At 35.5% G+C, this 18708-nt stretch overlaps 1 protein-coding gene across 4 annotated transcripts in view; it reads left to right on the top strand.

Annotated features, from left to right (window-relative positions):
* Window positions 1–18708, top strand: part of RNF13 (ring finger protein 13) — a 165790-nt gene that overhangs the window by 30480 nt on the left and 116602 nt on the right. For all 4 annotated transcript variants that reach the window (XM_045812813.2, XM_087870278.1, XM_045812806.2 and 1 more), the window contains one exon: window positions 347–427. In XM_045812813.2, coding sequence (XP_045668769.1) covers window positions 347–427 — 81 coding nt within the window. The remainder of the gene's footprint in view (window positions 1–346; window positions 428–18708) is intronic.

Here is an 18708-nt window from a genome sequence, read left to right on the forward strand (position 1 = left end):
CTTGAGAGAAAGTCAATTGGAACTCTTGCTGGAAAATAATCTGTTGAGAAAATTCCTTGCTAGGGAACTGTGGGAAAAACTCAGAAAGCAGTAAGTGGTTTAATGTTATAGAATTGCTGCTGTTTAATAAGTTATATGAAATCAGAATCTAAGCAGTTGTATATGTAGTAAATTGTATATATTCCTTGCTGTTTTAGGGGATGTACATTTACAAAGTTGATTTAATTGTGTGAAGCTGTGATAGTGGATCAGAATTTTGGAAATGACAACTTAAATAATAAACACTTTGTTTTTAATGTTATATGTAAATTGATTGTAACTTAATTGTTTTTAATTTTATATTTAGTATAATTTTGAAAATGCATCTCAGACATTTGATGACCTTCCAGCAAGATTTGGTTATAGACTTCCAGCTGAAGGTTTAAAGGTAAGCAAATAGTAATATGCGGTAAAAGCACAGGTATTTAGTAAGGTCATTTTTATTGCTCTTTATGTAAAGAATGAAAATATTTCTTACTATTATCATAAAATCCATACATACTCATTTGTTAAAAAGTTTTGACTATTCAAAAGGTATAAAGAAGAAAGTGAAAATCACCTATGATTGTATCATTCTGAACTAGCCACTGTTAACATTTTGGTATGTATTTCAGACCTGTTTTCTAAGATATGTGCTGTGTGTGTGGGGGTGTGTGTGTGTATGGATGTGTGTGTATGTTTATAGATATATGTGTATGCATTATTTATGTAAGTGTTTACTTATATAATCTATATTTTAACACTAAATAGAGACATGCTACTTGGTTTCTGGGCCTTTTCACTTAATTTTCTATCTAGAACATCATTTCATAGTATTAGAGAAGAATCTGTTTTTATTTGCAATGGCTGCATGGTTTTGCAATATCATGAAATACTGTGGGTTTTTGAACATTTATTTGTTAAATTTTTCATGTGGATTTTTAGGTTGCCCAGTTTTGCTTTTATAAACAGTGCTACAGTGAAAATCTGCTTTTTTGTATATTTGTCTATTTATTTGTATAAGATACATTTCCAAATGTAGAATTGCTTTGTATATGGAACACATGTTTTAAAGTTTATTGTATATTCCAGGTTGAAAGTTTGGGATAATTTAGAATCCTACCAATAGTGTGTGAGACTGTCTTTCCCCCCTACACACCCTCTTCAATTCTAGATATTACCAAATTTTAGTTAATTGATTAAAAAAAAAACTAATGAGCTTGAACATCTTAAAGTTTTCTGCGTGTGTGTATGTTTGAACGTGTACGTGTGAATGCGAGAATGAATTGCCTTTTAATGCTCTTTGCCCATTTTTATTTTATTTTTTTAAAGCTTTTTTTTTTTTTTTTTTTTTTTTTTGAAGAGAGAGTGTGTGTACACAAGCAGGGGTTGGGGGGTGAAGAGGCAGAGGGAGAGGGAGAAGCAGACTCCTAGCTGAGCAGGATTGGGCTTGGTTCCAGGACACTGGATCATGACCTGAGCTGAATGCTCAGCTTAACTGACTGAGCCACCCAGGGGCCCCTCTCTGCCCATTTTTAAATTAAAATGTCTATTTCCACTGATTCCTAAGAATTCTTTATATACTGGAAATATTAATTTATTATTTGCCATATCATATGTGTTTCAGGTCATTTTTTTTGGTTTGTCCTTCATCTTTTAACTTTGTTTAAGGTTTCAGTAGTTTTGTTTATGTAGTTAAAAATTACTATGCATTCCTTCTACCTCTGGGGTCATGGTTAGAAAGTCCTTCCCCATTACAAGATGAAGTTTTTATGTTATGTAAGTTAGAGTACATGAAATTGTGTGTATGTACCACAGAATGTTTTCAGGGTCTTAAAATTTCATAAAACTATTATTATCATTTAGGATGTCAGGCACCTTTGGGAAGGGCATATTAGTTTTTAATTTTTTGAAGATTTTAAATGATTAAAAAAAATTCCCAGCATTGTAGGACTATTTCTCATTGTAAAAATATTTAAACAGAAAAGAAGTATACAGAGGAAAAAGGAAAAGCCTTCCATTACCCCCTCTTTATCTATACATGTCAATTCCACTTCCCTCTTCAGCATTAAATATCAGGGTGTTACGTGATCTTATAGACCTTCAGATCTTTTTCTGAATATGTTGTGCTTTTTAGTTCATAAATTTATGAACTCAAGAAGTTCATAAGTGGTTACCATTTATATATATGAAAGGTTTCTTAATTTTTATAATGGGATCAATTCTAGCTGATTTACCCAGAAAGGGATTCATGAAGGGATACAGATATCTAGAGTATTGAAGTGGGAGAGTAAGATTCTTGTCCCACGGAGTTGAAGAAGGAATCTCACAGACAAAGGTGAGGGAGTAAACAAAGCAACAGAAGTTTATTAAGCAAGGATACAGAAAAAGCTCTCAGGAGTGAGGGTCCTGACAGGGTTTCCACTGGGGGCTTTTAGGGATGGTTTTTTATAGAAAGCTGACCAGGGAACTTAAATTCTTTTAACGTCTCTAGTCCTATCACCATTGAGCAAGGATTAGTGATAACACCTTAAGTGGCTTTGCTTCCCTTTTAGGGTCGGTCTGGTAATTTTGTTGGTCACAAGTAGCTGTTATAACAAGACCTACCTCTGACACCTAGGACAGGATGGTCTGGTTTGTTCCCTTATCTTTGGTTTCCTTTTATCTCCCACATTTTTGAATTTTGTCATCCTGATCCCATGGCCCCCTACCTATCTCTCCCTACGTAGCTCCTCCTGTCCCTTACTCCTTACTATATCCTGGAGAAGCAGTTTCCAAATTGTCAGGAATAAAACTCAGAACCTCCTGGTAGGAATGGTTTGATAAAGGATTGATGCAGCCACTGATCCCCAAAGCATAACACCCTTTTCTCCCATCAGGAGGCCTCTGTGATCTTACCTCAAAACATTCTGCCTCAACTGCCACCCAAGCTAAAGAAATACCCTTCGCCAGATTCTCAAATCTAACACCTTGATTGTTCTGACTGTGGGCCCCATAGTTATTAGCCACATGCTTTAGTGAAATACTAGCTATGATGGAGGCTGGCTAATATAGTTTATAGTTTTTCTTGTTGTTTTTGTTGTTTTAGTCTGCTTTGGAAAGGTGGAATTCCTAGTGTGGGGAACGTGGGTTCAGAAAATTTGGGGCACTATGAATGACGGATACCCACTAGGATGTTACTCTCTAATTTGACTCCCTGTACATCCCCACACTTAGCATTATGTCTTGAGATCTTTCCACAGCTGCACCTATAGATCTAGCATGTTCCTATGAAGCACTGAATGGTATCCTATAACATGAAGGACCATAGTTTATTAGTCATTTCCCACTAACAGATATTTTTGTTTTTTATCCACAATTTCTTTAGGATAGAGGTTTAGAAGTATAGTTGATGAGTCAATGGGTTTATACATCTAAAATTTTCATAGATAGCACTAAATTACCTTTCCAAAAGGCTGTACTGGAAAAATAAAACAAGACAAAACCAGAGAGGGAGACAAACCATAAGAGACTCTTAATCTTAGGAAACAAACTGAGGGTTGCTGGAGGGGATTGGGGTGGAGAGATGGGGTAACTGGAGGATGGACATTAAGGAGGACATGTTGATGTAATAAGCACTGGGTGTTATACAAGGCTTAAAATAATTTTAAAAAACCAAAAGGCTGTACTGATTTATTCCCATTAACAGTGCATGAGAATACCCATTTTTCTATACCCTTTCAACACCAAACCTCACCTATATTCCAAAACCACATCATCAGGAGGATCAAACTTTTCGAAGGTTTCTTATTTATATACTTTTAAGAAGTGACTTGATATATAGAGGAGATAATTGATGTGGATTTGGGAACATAGGTGAGGTTCGGTAGGATGAGGTCCGGAGAAAGAATTCTTGAAACGTCTTTGGTGCAAAATGGTGGTTTTATTAAAGCACGGAGACAGGACCCATGAGCAGAAAGAGCTGCCCTGCACCGGGGTTGTGAGGGGTGGCTGATTATATACTTGGGAGTTGGGGAAGGTAAGGAAAAGGAGTCTTAAAGACTATTCATTTGAGAGAGAGAGAGAGTGAGAGAGGCAGAGAGCACAAGCAAGGGGAGAGGAAGAGGGAGAAGCAGACTCCCCACTGAGCTGGGAGCCCAACATGGGACTCCATCCCGGGACCTAGAGATCATGACCTGAGCTGAAGGCAGATGCTAAACTATCTGAGCCACCCAGGTGCCCGGAACACTATATTCTGTCTGCCTCAAGTATCTGTTAATGGGCTGCAGGTTATAAGGACATCTAATTTCATCCACATTTCCTGTAGGTTATTGATAAGAATGTTTTTCTTGTTAAAAAAAAAAAATTGTAGGCTGAGGGAGACTTAGGTCCTACAGGACTGTAATCTCTAGTTTAACTATTTGTTTTTCCTTCCCTTAGCTTTAGGGCAACCAGGAGTGGTTGGGGAACGTCGCATTTATCCAGTCAGGGGTGGGGATGGGGATTGTAGGGTGTCAGCTTGTGCTTTGTCTTCAGCTTGCCTTCTGTTCCCTCATCATAATGCTGATTACTAAAAAATTAGAAACCAGATTTATCCCTAAAGCCTAGCATCAGATTGAGTATAGCTATCAACGGCAAATCTTGTTTTTAGCAAAATACCTTTTGGGCTAGATATACCATGATCATTGTGTACAATGTTTTTGTAATTTAGTACCTAGTGTATGTTCTTCGTGTTGATGAGAAGACATAGAGGATGAAGGTCATGGGATGCAGCTTTGTCCTTGACTGTATTCTTAATATCTAGATAATTTGTACCTTTTATGATATGATATGTATCCTTATAAATCATTTCTCCTGATCATTATTCTTAAATTAGCACCCTGTGTTATCACTAATTTTCCACAAACTAGACTTATAATTTAAAAATTTACTAGTAACTTCTTCAGGATTCTTTCAGAAGAAATGATTTTGTTTCATACAAAGGCTTGAGATTAGAAGAGAAAATTTTTTTTCTCTAGTGAAGGAAAATGCAAATTTTGCAAGGAACTATGGTTGTTTGGATGCCTTATTTGTGATGCCACCTTTGCTTACTTTGTAGGGAAGATGCTTAATAGCAGCTGCTGTATTTTCCCCTCCCAAAACTCTTGATAATTTTGTGATATGAAGAAGTCTTGGTAAGGCTGAATATACTTAGGCTTCCTTACTCCTAGGAACTGTTAACTGTCATAAAATCACCTTCAATTTGTAGACTAAAACAAAGGTTAGAGTTCCTTTTTCGAAGGATAAAGGAAATGGAACCATTAAAATAAGAAGTAACACCACACCTGTTTATACGTAAAATAGGAATTCTAAAATCAAAAGACATTTTTCAAATACACACAGGTATAAAAAGAATGCATCTTCAGTGAATTTTGAGCTTTTAAAATCTTTTCCTGTTAATTTTAAAGATAATGATTACCCATTCATTTATTAACTTTATCAGGGAATAGAGTGTTTCATTAGATGTGGAAAATAATGAATTATTTTATTATGACAGCTTATTACTTGGAGAAGAAGTGTGGAGGTAGGGAGAAGAGAGTAAGGGGGAGGAGGGCCTGAAGGAAAGCATGGAAAATCTACACATAACCCTCTGCATCTTATGTAGAATTCCCCAAAGCCAACCTTGGCTCATATTCTTCCACAGTTAATCTCATCATCCTTGGACCCATGCACATTGTCCTGTTTAGTTTCCAACCACACTGTAAGTCAAAGAAGGCTAAGATGTCTGATCTCCTAACTCAGCACACTCCCTGCACTTCCTGTTTCATTACTGGGCATCTTTATTGTTTGTTCATTTACTAGTTTTCATTAGATTTTCTTGCTGGCTTTCTCAATTTGATATGGTAAAGGTAGTTTTTAATTTTTCTTCCCATGAAAAAAATACTTTTCTGATTATAAGCAATATATGCTCACCATAAAAATTAAGGTAAAGGACATGTATAAAGAATATGAAAACCGTACATAATTCTACAAGGGATTATAGTGGTAGACTTGGGTATAATTATGTGAGTTTTTTATAGACCTATTTATGCCTTCATTTTATGTGTTTATGGTATTTTGCAGCTTAAAATTTGGCAAAATCACGGCATATCCAATATCATGGATATCTTTTTGTGTAAATATATATGCATTCATGTCATCATGCAGTTCTTAAAATAATATTTGAATTGCACCATAATGTAACCAATCCTCTTTGTCATTGGTTGTCATTGTGTTTAGGTTGCTTTCACTTATTAAAAATTATGAAGTATTTCACACACAGAGTAAGGAAATAATAGAACATCCTATGTACCTACCACCTGGATGTTCATATTTTGCCATTTTTTTTTTAAAGAAGTGTTACCAGTACCTTTGAAACATTTTTTTCTCTTCCAAATTCCATTCCCTTATCTTCCTTCTCATAGATAATCATGATCCTGAAATTTAGATTTTCCTATTTGTTACAAAACATATTTTATCTTCTATATGAATCTATAAACATTGTTGTACCTGCTTTTAAATTTTGTTTGTTCTGGTTTTTAAACTTGCTTTTTTTTTCACCCAACACTATATTTGATTTTTATCTGCGTTGTTATATTGTCTGCATTCATTCTGACTGTTGCATAATACTTCATTTTATGAATATATCACAATTTATTTTTTCATTATTTATAAATATGTAAGTTGTCAGTTTTTTGCTATTATATCTTAAAAATCTCTCCTTATGTATATGACAATAGGATGTCATTTCACACTCATTAGTGAAAATAGAGTCTAACAAATGTCAATGGCCAGCAAGGATATGAAAAACAGGTAGTCTTATATACTGCTGGTATATGAGTGTCCGACCGCTCTGGAGATTTGGTAATAATACCTTTCCTTTCTGAGTGATAATTTGCCATAATGAAATAATTCATTTTTTCCACATTCCTGTATTTCTCATTTAATACATGAATCTTTGATCGTTGTCTTTGAAGTTAACAGGAAAAACTAATTACCAGTATTAACACCTTATTACTTTGTACTGTTTTATTTTTATCTGTTTACCTGCGCTATCTGATCCCTTTTTGCCAGTCGCTATTCTCTTTGAATACTCAATACTGAAATAATTTCTTTAGCTAGGATATGACCATTTTCATTAGTAATTTTAAGTTCTGGCCCCCTTAATCAGATTGATAGCCAGTTTGTATTCAACTTTAGTTAACCAGATTATGTTCAACAGTGACTGAGTTATCATGACAAACTGCAAATGGCAAATAATGTAATGAATGATTGAAGGTCTGTTTCTTTAAAACAACAACAACAACAACAACAGTATGCTTTTGGCTTCATTACCAAAGAATTTCTTTTAGTCAGGATTCACTTTTGTTTACGAAACTGAAGAATTTCTCTACTGCCTCTTGTTTTCATGGATTTACTTTCTGTATTTGTTTCTATGCTCTTTTGCTATCAAAGATTTTGTTAGGAGTTTTGTAACTGATGAACATGTTTAAAGCTCTTATGTTCTTAGAGGATCTGTCAAGTACTACAGAATATAAAATATGAATAAATATTCCTTACAGACTTGTGTTGATGATTTGTCAATTTAGAAGGTGATCTTAGAGGATATGTATTTCCAGTGTAAGCTCAATCTACTTAGTTTCTCTAAAAACAAAAGGAATTCTATCTTGTTGGATGTAGCGGATCCTACAAGTGTACTATAGTCTTTTGAGCTTTTGATTTTTTTACTTGTTGGTTCAGTGTTTAGATTGGAGTGACGGTGTTTGACTGGATTTTTTTCTTAAGACAATGATATGGTGGTTATGATGGTGGTATGGTGTGTAACATATTTACTAAAAGGCATTGGCCACCAGGGGGCACAGTCATTTTGTTTTTTAAAATGTCGAGTTATGGTCTGTGCAATGAAGCATTATCTGTGTGCGCTGAATGGGAAACACATAACAGATGTCCTTTCTTCATAGAGCATGAATATCAAAAAGTCAAAATCCTGATAACTACTTTTGTGTTAAAACTCAAGGCAATAATCTTTAAGTTTTTATCAATTATGTTGTTTTTAGGAATTAGATTTGATAATAGAAAAACCAAAGGATTGTCAATTAGATCTGTTAAAATATCTATTTAACTCTCTCAACATCAATTTGAGTGAAAAGGGAATTATTGATCTAATTTCCTAGCTTTTTTCTGGACACAAGGATTTATTGCCCTCCCCGTGCCCCCCCCACCGCCCCTAATGGTAAGATCATTAGTAAGCTATTATGTCTGCAGATTAGTTTGAAGTAGTAAACTTAGGTAGAAAATATTTGTTAATTTACATATGGTTGTGAAATTCTATTTGCAATCAAGTTAATCTTATTTTTGATCATATAAATAAAGGTATAGTAGATATTTAACAAGTTAAATTACATTTAGATGGGACAGCCAGTATTCTAAAACCAAGAGGCGATCAGATAGGCATTTGGAATATATTTCCACTTACCCAATGTGATGTAGGAAATAAAAGAGAAAAAGAAAAGCAAAACCTCCATAAGATAAAACAAAACAAAAACAAAAACAAACCTCCATAAGATAAAAACGTGTTTTCTTGTTGTCTGCAAAAATACTAGTTACAATGGACTGGAACCTGTGCAAAGAAGCTGTCCCCTTCAAGGGCATTCATGAAACATGTGTTTCTAGATGACCTTGTATTAGGTAATACATATATATTCAACAGATAATACTTTTTTGGATAAGAATTTAATCAACAACATTAATAGTAAAAACAGGAATATTTAAGAGACAATCTGAAGCTATACTAAAAACCATCTAGTTCATTGACCAGCCTCATGTCCTCATTTTTTTTTTAAGTTTACTCTATTTTTAAGTAATCTCTATACAACTGTGAGGCTCAGACTCATGACCCTGAGATCAAAGGTCGCATGCTCTTCTGACTGAGCCAGCCAAGCACTCCATGTTTTTTTTAATAGCAACTTTATTGAGATGTAATTCACATACCATGCAGTTCACCCATTTAAAGTGTATGTTTCAGTGGCTTTGGTATATTCAGAGTTATGTAGTTATCATCACAATCAATTTTAGAACATTCTCCTCAACCCCAAAAGAAACCCCATATCCATTAGTAGTCATTCTCCATTTCTCCCCAACCCCTCCATTTCCAACCCTAGGCCATTATTTATTTTTTGTCTCTATAGAGTTGCCTATTCTAGACATTTCATTCATAAATGGGATCGTATAATATATAGCCTTTTGTTTCTGGCTTCTTTCACTCAGCACTTTTTCAAGGTTCATCTGTTCTGTAGCATATATCAGTACTTTTTTCCTTTTTATGGCAGCTAATCTATTGTGTGGGTATACCAGATTTTGTTTATCTCTGTATCAGTTGATGGACATTTGGGCATTTTTACTTTTTGGTTATTGTGGATAATTCTGCTATGAACATCAGTGTACATATGTTTTCATTTCTCTCTCTTTTAAGGATTCACCCATTTATTTTTAGGGAGCAAGCACGAGTGGGGGGAGTGGCAGAGACAGGGGGAGAGAAGCAGACACCCTGCTGAGTGTGGAGCCCGTTGTGGGGCTTGATCTCATGACTCTGAGCCAAAATCAAGAGTTGGACGCTCAATGAACTGAGCTGCCCAGGTGCCTCTTTTTTCTCTTGAGTATATATTTAAGGATAGAATTGTTGGGTCATATGGTAACTCTGTAACCTCGTAAGGTACAGCCAGATTGCTCCAAAGTGGATGCGCCATTTTCAACTCCCACCAGCAGTGTGTGGAGTTTCCAAGTTCTCCATTTCTTTGTCAAGATTTGTTCTTAATCTTTTTTTTTTTTTAATAGACATTCTAGTGGGTGTGAAGTGCTATCTCATTATGGTTGTGATTTGGATTTCTCTTATCATTAGTGACATTGAGCATCTTTTCATGTGTTTATTGGCCAGTCCTATATCATCTTTGAAGAAATGTTAATTCAAATCTGTTGCCCATTTTATTATTTATTTATGATTTTAGGGGGTTAACATATGGTGCATATTGGTTTCTGCAGTAGAATTCAGTGATTCATCACATACAGCACCCAGCGTTCATCATAACAAATGCCCTCCTTAATACCCATCACCCATCTAGCCCATTTCCCACCCACCTCTTTCCATCAACCCTGTTTATTCTCTGTTGGTAAGAGTCTCTTATGGCTTGTTTCCCTCTCTCCTTTTCTTCTTTCCCCCATTCCCATATGTTCATCTGTTTTCTTTCTTAAATTCTACGTATGAGAGAGATGTTACAGTATTTGTCTTTCTCTGATTGACTTATTTCACTTAGCATAATACCCTCTAGCTCCGTCCAGTCATTGCAGATGGCCAGCTCTCATTCTTTTTGATGGCTGAGTAATACTCCATTGTATACATATAACACATCTTCTTTATCCATTCATCAGTTGATGGACATTTGGGTTCTCTCCATAGTTTGGCTGTTGTTGATAATGCTGCTGTATAGATTGGATTGCATGTATCCCTTCGAATCTATTTTTGTATCCTTTGGATAAATACCTAGTAGTGTAATTGCTGGATCATAGAGTAGTTCTAAATTAACATTTTGAGGAACCTCCACTATTCTCCAGAGTGGCTGCACCAGTTTGCATTCCTACCAGCAGTGTGAGAGGCTTCTCCTTTCTCCGCATCCTCACCAACATCTCTTGTTTCCTGACTTGTTAATTTTAGCCATCCTGACGGGTGTGAGGTGGGTCTCTTATTATGGTTTTGATTTGTATTTCCCTGATGATGAATGATGTTGAGCATCTTTTCATGTGTCTGTCAGCCATCTGGATGTCTTTTTTGGAAGTGTCTAATCATGTTTGCTGCCCATTTCTTAACTGGGTTATTTGTTTTTGGGTTTTGAGTTTTACAAGTTCTCTGTAGACTTTGGATACTAACCCTTTATCAGATATGTCATTTACAAATATCTTCTCCCATTCCATAGGCTCTCTTTTAGTTTCGTTGATTGTCTTCTTTGTTGTGAAGAAGATTTTTATCTTGATGAAATCCCAGTAGTTCATTTTTGCCTTTATTTCCCTTGCTTCAAGAGATGTATCTTGTAAGAAGTTGCTATGGTCAATGTCAAAGAGATTACTGCCTGTGTATTCCTCTAGGAATTTGATGGTTTTTTGTCTCACATTAAGGTCTTTCATCCATTTTGAATTTATTTTTGTGTATGGTGTAAGAAAGTGGTCCAGTTTCATTCTTTTGCATGTTGCTGTCCAGTTTTTCCAACACCATTTGTTGAAGAGACCGTCTTTTTTCCATTGGATAATCTTCCCTGCTTTGTCAAAGATTAGTTGACCATGTAGTTGTGGGTCCATTTCTGGATTCTCTATTCTGTTCCATTGATCTATGTGTCTGTTTTTATGTCAGTACCATACTGTCTTTATCTCTACAGCTTTGGGTAGACCCTATTCAGGGTCTTTTGTGGTTCTGTACAAATTTTAGGAGTATTTGTTCCAGGTCTGTGAAACATGCTAATGGTATTTTGATGGGGATTGCATAAAATGTGTGGATTTCTTTGGGTAGTATAGACTAACAATATTTGTTCTTCCAGTCCATGAGCATAGAATGCTTTTCCATTTCTTTGCATCCTCTTCAATTTCTTTCATAAGCATTCTGTAGTTTTCAGAGTATAGGTCTTTTACTTCTTTCATTAGATTTAGTCCTAGGCAGCATATAGATGGACCTTGTTTTGTTTTGTTTTTTATCCATTCTGATACCCTTTGTCTTTTGATTGGAGCATTTAGTCCATTTACATTCAGAGTGACTATTGAGAGATATGAATTTAGGGCCGTTGTGTTACCTATAGAGTTAGTATTTCTGGTGATTTTCTCTGGTCCTGTCTAGTCTTTGTTGCTTTTGGTCTTTTTTTTCTCCACTCAAGGAATCCCCCTTAAACTTTCTTGCAGGGCTGGTTTAGTGGTCACAAACTCCTTTAGTTTTTGTTTGTCTGGGAAACTCTATCTCTCCTTCTATTCTGAATGACAGCCTTGCTGGATAAAGAATTCTTGGCTGAATGTTTTTCCCATTCAGCATGTTGAATATTTCCTTCCACTCCTTTCTGGCTTGCCAAGTGTCTGTGGACAGATCTGCTCCCAACCTGATCTGTCTTGCCTTATAGGTTAAGGACCTTTTTTTCCCTTGCTGCTTTCAGAATTCTTTCCTTTTCTGTGTATTTTGTGAATTTGACTATGAAATACCTTGGCAATTGCTGGCTTTTGTTGAATTTAACTGGAGTTCTCTGTGCTTCTTGGATTTTGATGTCTGTGTCCTTCCCCAGTTTAGGGTAGCTTTCAGCTATAATTTGTTCAAATACACCTTCTGCCCCTTTATCTCTGCCTTCATCTTCAGGGACTCCTGTGATTTGCATGTTGTTATGTTTTACTAAGTCACTGAGTTCTCGAAGTCTGCCTTCATGATCCATTACTTTTCTTTCCCTCTTCTTTTTGGCTTCACTATTTTCCATAATTTCATCTTCTGATATCACTGATATGCTCCTCTGCTTCATCTGTCCTCATTTTTGTGGCCTCCATTTGTGTTTGCATCTTGGTTATAGTATTTTTAATTTTGGCCTGACTAGATTTTAGTTCTTTTATCTTTGTAGCAAGAGATTCTCTAGTGTCTTCTGTGCTTTTTTTCAAGCCCAGCTAATACCCTTATAAATGTTGTTTTAAATTCTAGTTCAGACATCTTACTTATATCTGTATCGATTAAATCCCTGGCCATGAGTTCTACCTCATATTCTTTTTTTGGGGATGAATTTCTCAGTCTTTTCATTTTGTTCAGAAAAGAAAAGAAAGAAAAAAGAACAACAAAAACAAAGCACAAAACAAAGAAAAAGAAACCCCCCAAAACAAGAAAAACAAAAATACAAAGCAAGATAATAAAAAAAAAAAACCCTAGATCGTGGGTGTGTTTTGGTCTGCTTGTTAAGAGTCTAGATCCCAAAATAAAAATAAAATAAAAGCAGACAAAAATAAAAAATATATCTGAAAAGTATAAAGAAAAATGAAACAATAATAAAAGTAAAAGAAATAGAGAATAAAAGTAAAAAAGAAACTTGATCCCATTTCTCCTAGAGCTAAAGCTTTGCAGCATTCAATGATCAATAAACTCGGTGTAAGCTAGTTGTTTGTGCTGGTCTTTAGAGGGAGAGGTCTGCTGCACTGATTCTCATGCTGACTTGTGTCCTGGCCGATGCTTCACCAGTGCTCAGGTGGGAGGGGCTTGGTGTATGCGGCTTGGCCTCCACTAAGTGGCGCTATTTTGCTGCCTGATGGCTTTCAGCGCTGATGGGCAGGATGAAAATGGCTGTGTCCTGTTCTTTAACCTGGGAGCTGAAAGTTACCCCCTCTCTTCAGTGAACTCTCACAGAAAAGCAGTCAGTGTTTTTCCCAGTTTCCATCTGAACCCTGCATTCACCCTGCCCCAGTGGAGCCTTTTTATCTCAGGCGTGTGACTGAGTTTCAAAATTCCAAATTTCAGGGGTGCCTGTGGGGCAGACCTGAACTGTTCCTCTAGGGCAGGGTCTTGTTGCGCTTGTCGACATTCCCAGGAAAGTAGTCGTGTGACCAGCACTGGTATGTAGTTGATAGCAGAAAGCCAGCACCAAGATCTGCTGCTCTCTGCCAGCTTCCTGGCTCCTGTGCCTGGGAACAGTGCAGCAACTTGGTGCCACCCATTCTTCCTGCAACCCAGGGGATCCTCAGACCACATGTCACTCCTGGGATTCTGCCCCTCTTTGCCACCTGAGCACCTTCAATCCAGGCATGTCCCCCACGGTAGCAAACTTAAAAGTTCAGATTTTTGCGCTCTGCCCCTCCTAATACTTTGTGGTAGCCTCAGTAAGCAGGCTACCTCCTTGCTGCAGCATCTACAACTATGTCTCCTCCAAGTGAACTTCCGTCCCTTCTGCCTTCCAAAAGGTAATTGCTTTTCTACTTGCAGAGTTGCAGTTTTGTTCTCTCAGACCTCCAATTGACTTCTTGGGTGTTCAGAATAATTTGATAACTATCTAGCTGTGTTCAAGGGATGAGACAGGCTCAGGGTCCTCCTACTCCACCATCTTAATTCAGCCTTTGCTCATTTTAAAATTGGATTCAATGAATTTTTATTATTGAGTTGTAAGATTTCTTTATGTGTTCTGGATAAAAGTCCTTTGTCAGATATATGATTTGTAAATACTTCCCATTCTTTGCCTTGTCTTTCCATTTTTTTGATGATGCTCTCTGAAGTAACAAAAGGTTTTAAGTCCAGTTTATTTATGGTTTCTCATGCTTTGGTATCATATATAAGAAATCAATGCCTAATCCAAAGTCATGAAAATTTATGTACGTGGTCTTCCAGGATTATTTTGACTTAGTTCTCAGATTTAGGTCTTTATTTTGAGCTAATTTTTCTATTTAATGTGAGGTAGAGGTTAAACAAAGTTCTTTTGCATGTGGGTAATCCAGTTTTCTTGCCACCAGTTGTTGAAAAGCTATTCTTTCTTCATTACATTGTCGTGGCACCCTTGTTTTAAAAAAGTCAACCATAAATATGAAAGCTTATTTCTAGAATTTATATTCTACTCCATTGATCTATCTGTATGCCAGTACCATACTGTCTGGATTACTATAGCTATATAGTAAGTTTTAAAATTGGAAGTGTGTGTCCTCCAATTTTGTTTTTCTGTTCAAGATTATTTTGGCTATTCCGGATGCCTTGAATTTCCATTTGAACTTTAGGATCACCTTGTCAATTTCTACAAAAACAAAAACAAAAAAACCCCAGCTAGGGTTTTTATATAGATTGCATCAAAATTATAGATTAATTTAGGGACTGTTGCCATCTTAACATTATTAAATCTTCTTATCTATGAAAATAGACTATCATTTATTTAGGTATTCTTTAATTTCTTTTAACAAAGTGTTGTAGCTTTTAGTGTGCAAGTCTTACACTTCTATTAAGTTTATTCCTGCTTTTGATACTATTTTATCAAAAAATTATATTGTTGGGGCGCCTGGGTGACACAGCGGTTAAGCGTCTGCCTTCGGCTCAGGGCATGATCCCGGCGTTACGGGATCGAGCCCCACATCAGGCTCCTCCGCTATGAGCCTGCTTCTTTCTCTCCCACTCCCCCTGCTTGTGTTCCCTCTCTCGCTGGCTGTCTCTATCTCTGTCAAATAAATAAATAAAATCTTTTAAAAAAATTATATTGTTCTCCTAGTTTGCTTGTCAGATAGCTCATTGCAAGTGTATGGAAATAGTTGATTTTTGTACATTAATCTTGTATCATGCAACCTTGCTGAACTTGTTTATTCTAATTTTTTTTTTTTTTTTTAGTGGATTCCTTAGGGTTTTCTATATACAATTGACCTTTGAACAACGTGGGTTTAGAGACACTGACCCGCACATGGTCAAAAAACTATGTATAACTTTTAACTCTCCAAAGATTTAATTACTAATACTGTTGCCCAGAAAAGCCTCAGTGATGATATGAACAATTAACACATATTTTTTGTGTTCTATGTATTACATTTATGTACATAAAATAATACATACAGTGTTAAACATACAACACAATGTACAGTAAAGTAAGATAGGGAATGGAAAATGTTATTAGGAAGATCATAAGGAAGGGAAAATATATTTATAGTACTGTATTGTATAAAAAAAAAAATCTATGTATAAGTGGGCCTGTGCAGTTCAAGCCCATGTTGTTCAAGGGTCAACTGTATAAACTCATGCCCTCTGTAAATCAAATAGAGATAGTTTTGCTTCTTTCTTTCCAATTTGAATGCTTTTTATATCTTTCCTCTTTCTTCCTTCCTCTCTTTTCCTTTCCTTTCTTTTTATTTTTTTTTTAAAGATTTTATTTATTTGAGAGAGACAGCACGAGCAGGGTGGGGGGAGAAGCAGACTCCCTGCTGAGCTGGGAGCCCAATGTGGGGCTCAATTCCAGGACCCCAAGATCATGACCTGAGCCAAAGACAGGTGCCTAACCAACTGAGCCACCCAGATGCTGCCCCAAGGACATTTTTTTAGATTGAAGAGCATTTTTTTTATTTTGAAATTTGAAATGTTTCTTTTGACATGAAGCAATGAATTTCTAAAATGAATTTCAAAGATACATTTATCAGAAATTCCTAAATAATCCCATTTAGGACATTTCTGAATAAAATTGTTAAGAACAGACATTCTTTTCCTTTTTTTAGATTTATTTAATTATTTAGAGAGTGTGCATGGGGGTGGGGGAGGACCAGAGGGAGAGGGAGAGAGAAACTCAAGCAGATTCCTCACTGAATGTGGGACTTGATCTCATGAACCATGAGATCATGACCTGAGCCAAAACCAAGAGTTGGTCGCTTAACTGACTGTACTACCCAGATGCCTCCTGCTTTTTTAAAAAATTTATTTATTCATGAGAGAGAGAGCGCGAGCACGTGCACAGGGAGAGGGGCAGAGGGAGAGGGAGATAGTCTCTACTCTGAGCACAGAGCCAGGTGCAGAACTCAATCCCAGGACCCTGAGATTATACCTGAGACAAAATCAAGACCTGGCTGCTTAACTGTCTGAGCCACCCAGGTGCCCCAAGAGCAAACATGCTTATCTTGTTCATTAGGGGCAAGGAATACAGTCTTTCATCATTAAATTTGATGTTAACTGTGCATTTTCATAGATGCCCTTCATTAGGTTGAAAAAGTTCCCTTCTATTCCTAGTTGGTTGAGTGTGGTTTTTTTGGTCTTTTTTTTTTTTTTTTTTTTAAATCATGAGGGGGTCTTGATTTATTTCAAATGCTTTTTTCTGCATCTATTAAGATGATGTGGCTTTTGTCCTTCTATTGATGTGGTGTATTATATTAATTAAATGATTTTTGGTTATAAATCAACCTTGCATTTCTGGTATAAATCCCATTTGAATAAGGTCTATAATCCTTTTTATATATTGTTGGATTTAATTTGCTAGTATTTTTTTGTGAGGATTTTTACTTCTATATTCATAAAAGATATTAGTCTGTAGTTCTTTTTCTTGCAGTGTCTTTGTGTAGTTTTGGTGTGGTGGCAATGTTGGCTTCATAAAATGAGAAGTGTTCCCTCCTTTTTTGTTTTGTTTTTCACGATATTGTGTGGAAGTTGTGTTAATTTTTATTTACGTGTTTCTTAAATATACCAGTGAAGCTATCTGGGCCTGGCCATTTGTGGTGGTAATTTATTGATTTTTTAAAAAATCCAACCTCCTTACTTGTTACAGATCTATTTAGATTTTTTATTTCTTCTGTGTCAGTTTTAGTACTGTCGATCTTTTTCTAGTAAATTGTCTGTTTCACGTAGTTTATCTAGTTTGTTGGCCTACAGTTGTTTACAGTACTCCCTTATAATTATTTTTGTTTCTGTAAGGTTGCTTGTTATGTTTCCTTTTTCACTGCTGATTTTATTAATGTGAGTCTTCTTTTTTTTGCTTGGTCAATCCAACTGAAGATTTGTAAATTTTTTTTTTCCCCAGAGAACCTATTTTTGGGTTTGTTGATTTTCTTTATTTTTCTATTTTCTATTTTATTGATTTGTACTCTAGCCTCTACTATTTCCTTCCTTCTGCTTGCTTTAGGATTAGTTTGCTCTTCTTTTTCGAGTGTCTTAAAGTGGAAGGGTTAGGTTATTGATTTGACATTTTTCTTCTTTTTTAATATAGGCATTTATAGGCATAAATTTCTGCTAAGCATTGTTTTAACTATATCCCCTTAGTTATGGTATGTTGTGTTTCTCTATTCATTTTCCAGATAATTTTGCAATTTCTTTGAGTTATTTGATTCATTGGTTATTTAAGAATGTGTTGTTTGTACGTTTTTCTCAGTTTCCCCAAATTTTAATAATTTCCAGTTTTACTCCAGTACTTTAAAAGTTATTGAGCATTGTTTTATGGTTTCATATATGATCTATGCTGGAGAATGTTCCATGTGCAATTGAGAAGAATGTATACTTTGATGTTGTTGGATGAAACATTCAATAGATGTCTCTTAGCTTTAGTGGGCTTACAGTGTTGTTCAGGTCTTCTGTATCCTGATTGATCTGACAAGTTCTATGTATTGAGAGTAAGATATTGAAGTCTCCAATATTGTTGAATTATCTGTTTTCCTTTTCAATTTTGTCAGTTTTTTACTATGTATAATTTGGGACTCTGTTGTTTGGTGCCTATATAATATGTCTTTCTGACATGTTGACCTTTTTATCATTATAAAATGTTCTTGTTTATTTCTGATAACGTATTTTTGCTTTAAAGTTTATTGTTTGTATTAGTATAGTCATTCCAGCTTTCATATGATTGCTGTTTGTATATCTTTTTCATCCTTTTACATTTAAACAATTTTTAATTCTATTTATGTGTTTCCTGTACACGGCATACAGTTGGAGCTTCATTTTTAAAATCCATTTTGACAATCTGTTTTTTGAATGAATTATTTAATTCATTCACATGAATGTTATTCTTGATGTTGGATTTACATTTGCCAATTATCTTCTTGTTTTCTGTGTTTCATGTCTTTTTTTCTTTTATTGCTTTCCTTTGCAATAAGTTAATATTTTCTAGTGTATCATTTTAATTCATTATCGATTTTTTTCACTATATTATTTTGCATTATTCTTTGGTTGCTAGGCTTTACCATATACATCTTTAATGATTAGAATCT

The sequence above is a fragment of the Ursus americanus genome, chromosome 20 (assembly GCF_024610735.1).
Source record: "Ursus americanus isolate L20-20 chromosome 20, mUrsAme1.1.p, whole genome shotgun sequence".
Taxonomy (NCBI): Eukaryota; Metazoa; Chordata; class Mammalia; order Carnivora; family Ursidae; genus Ursus; species Ursus americanus.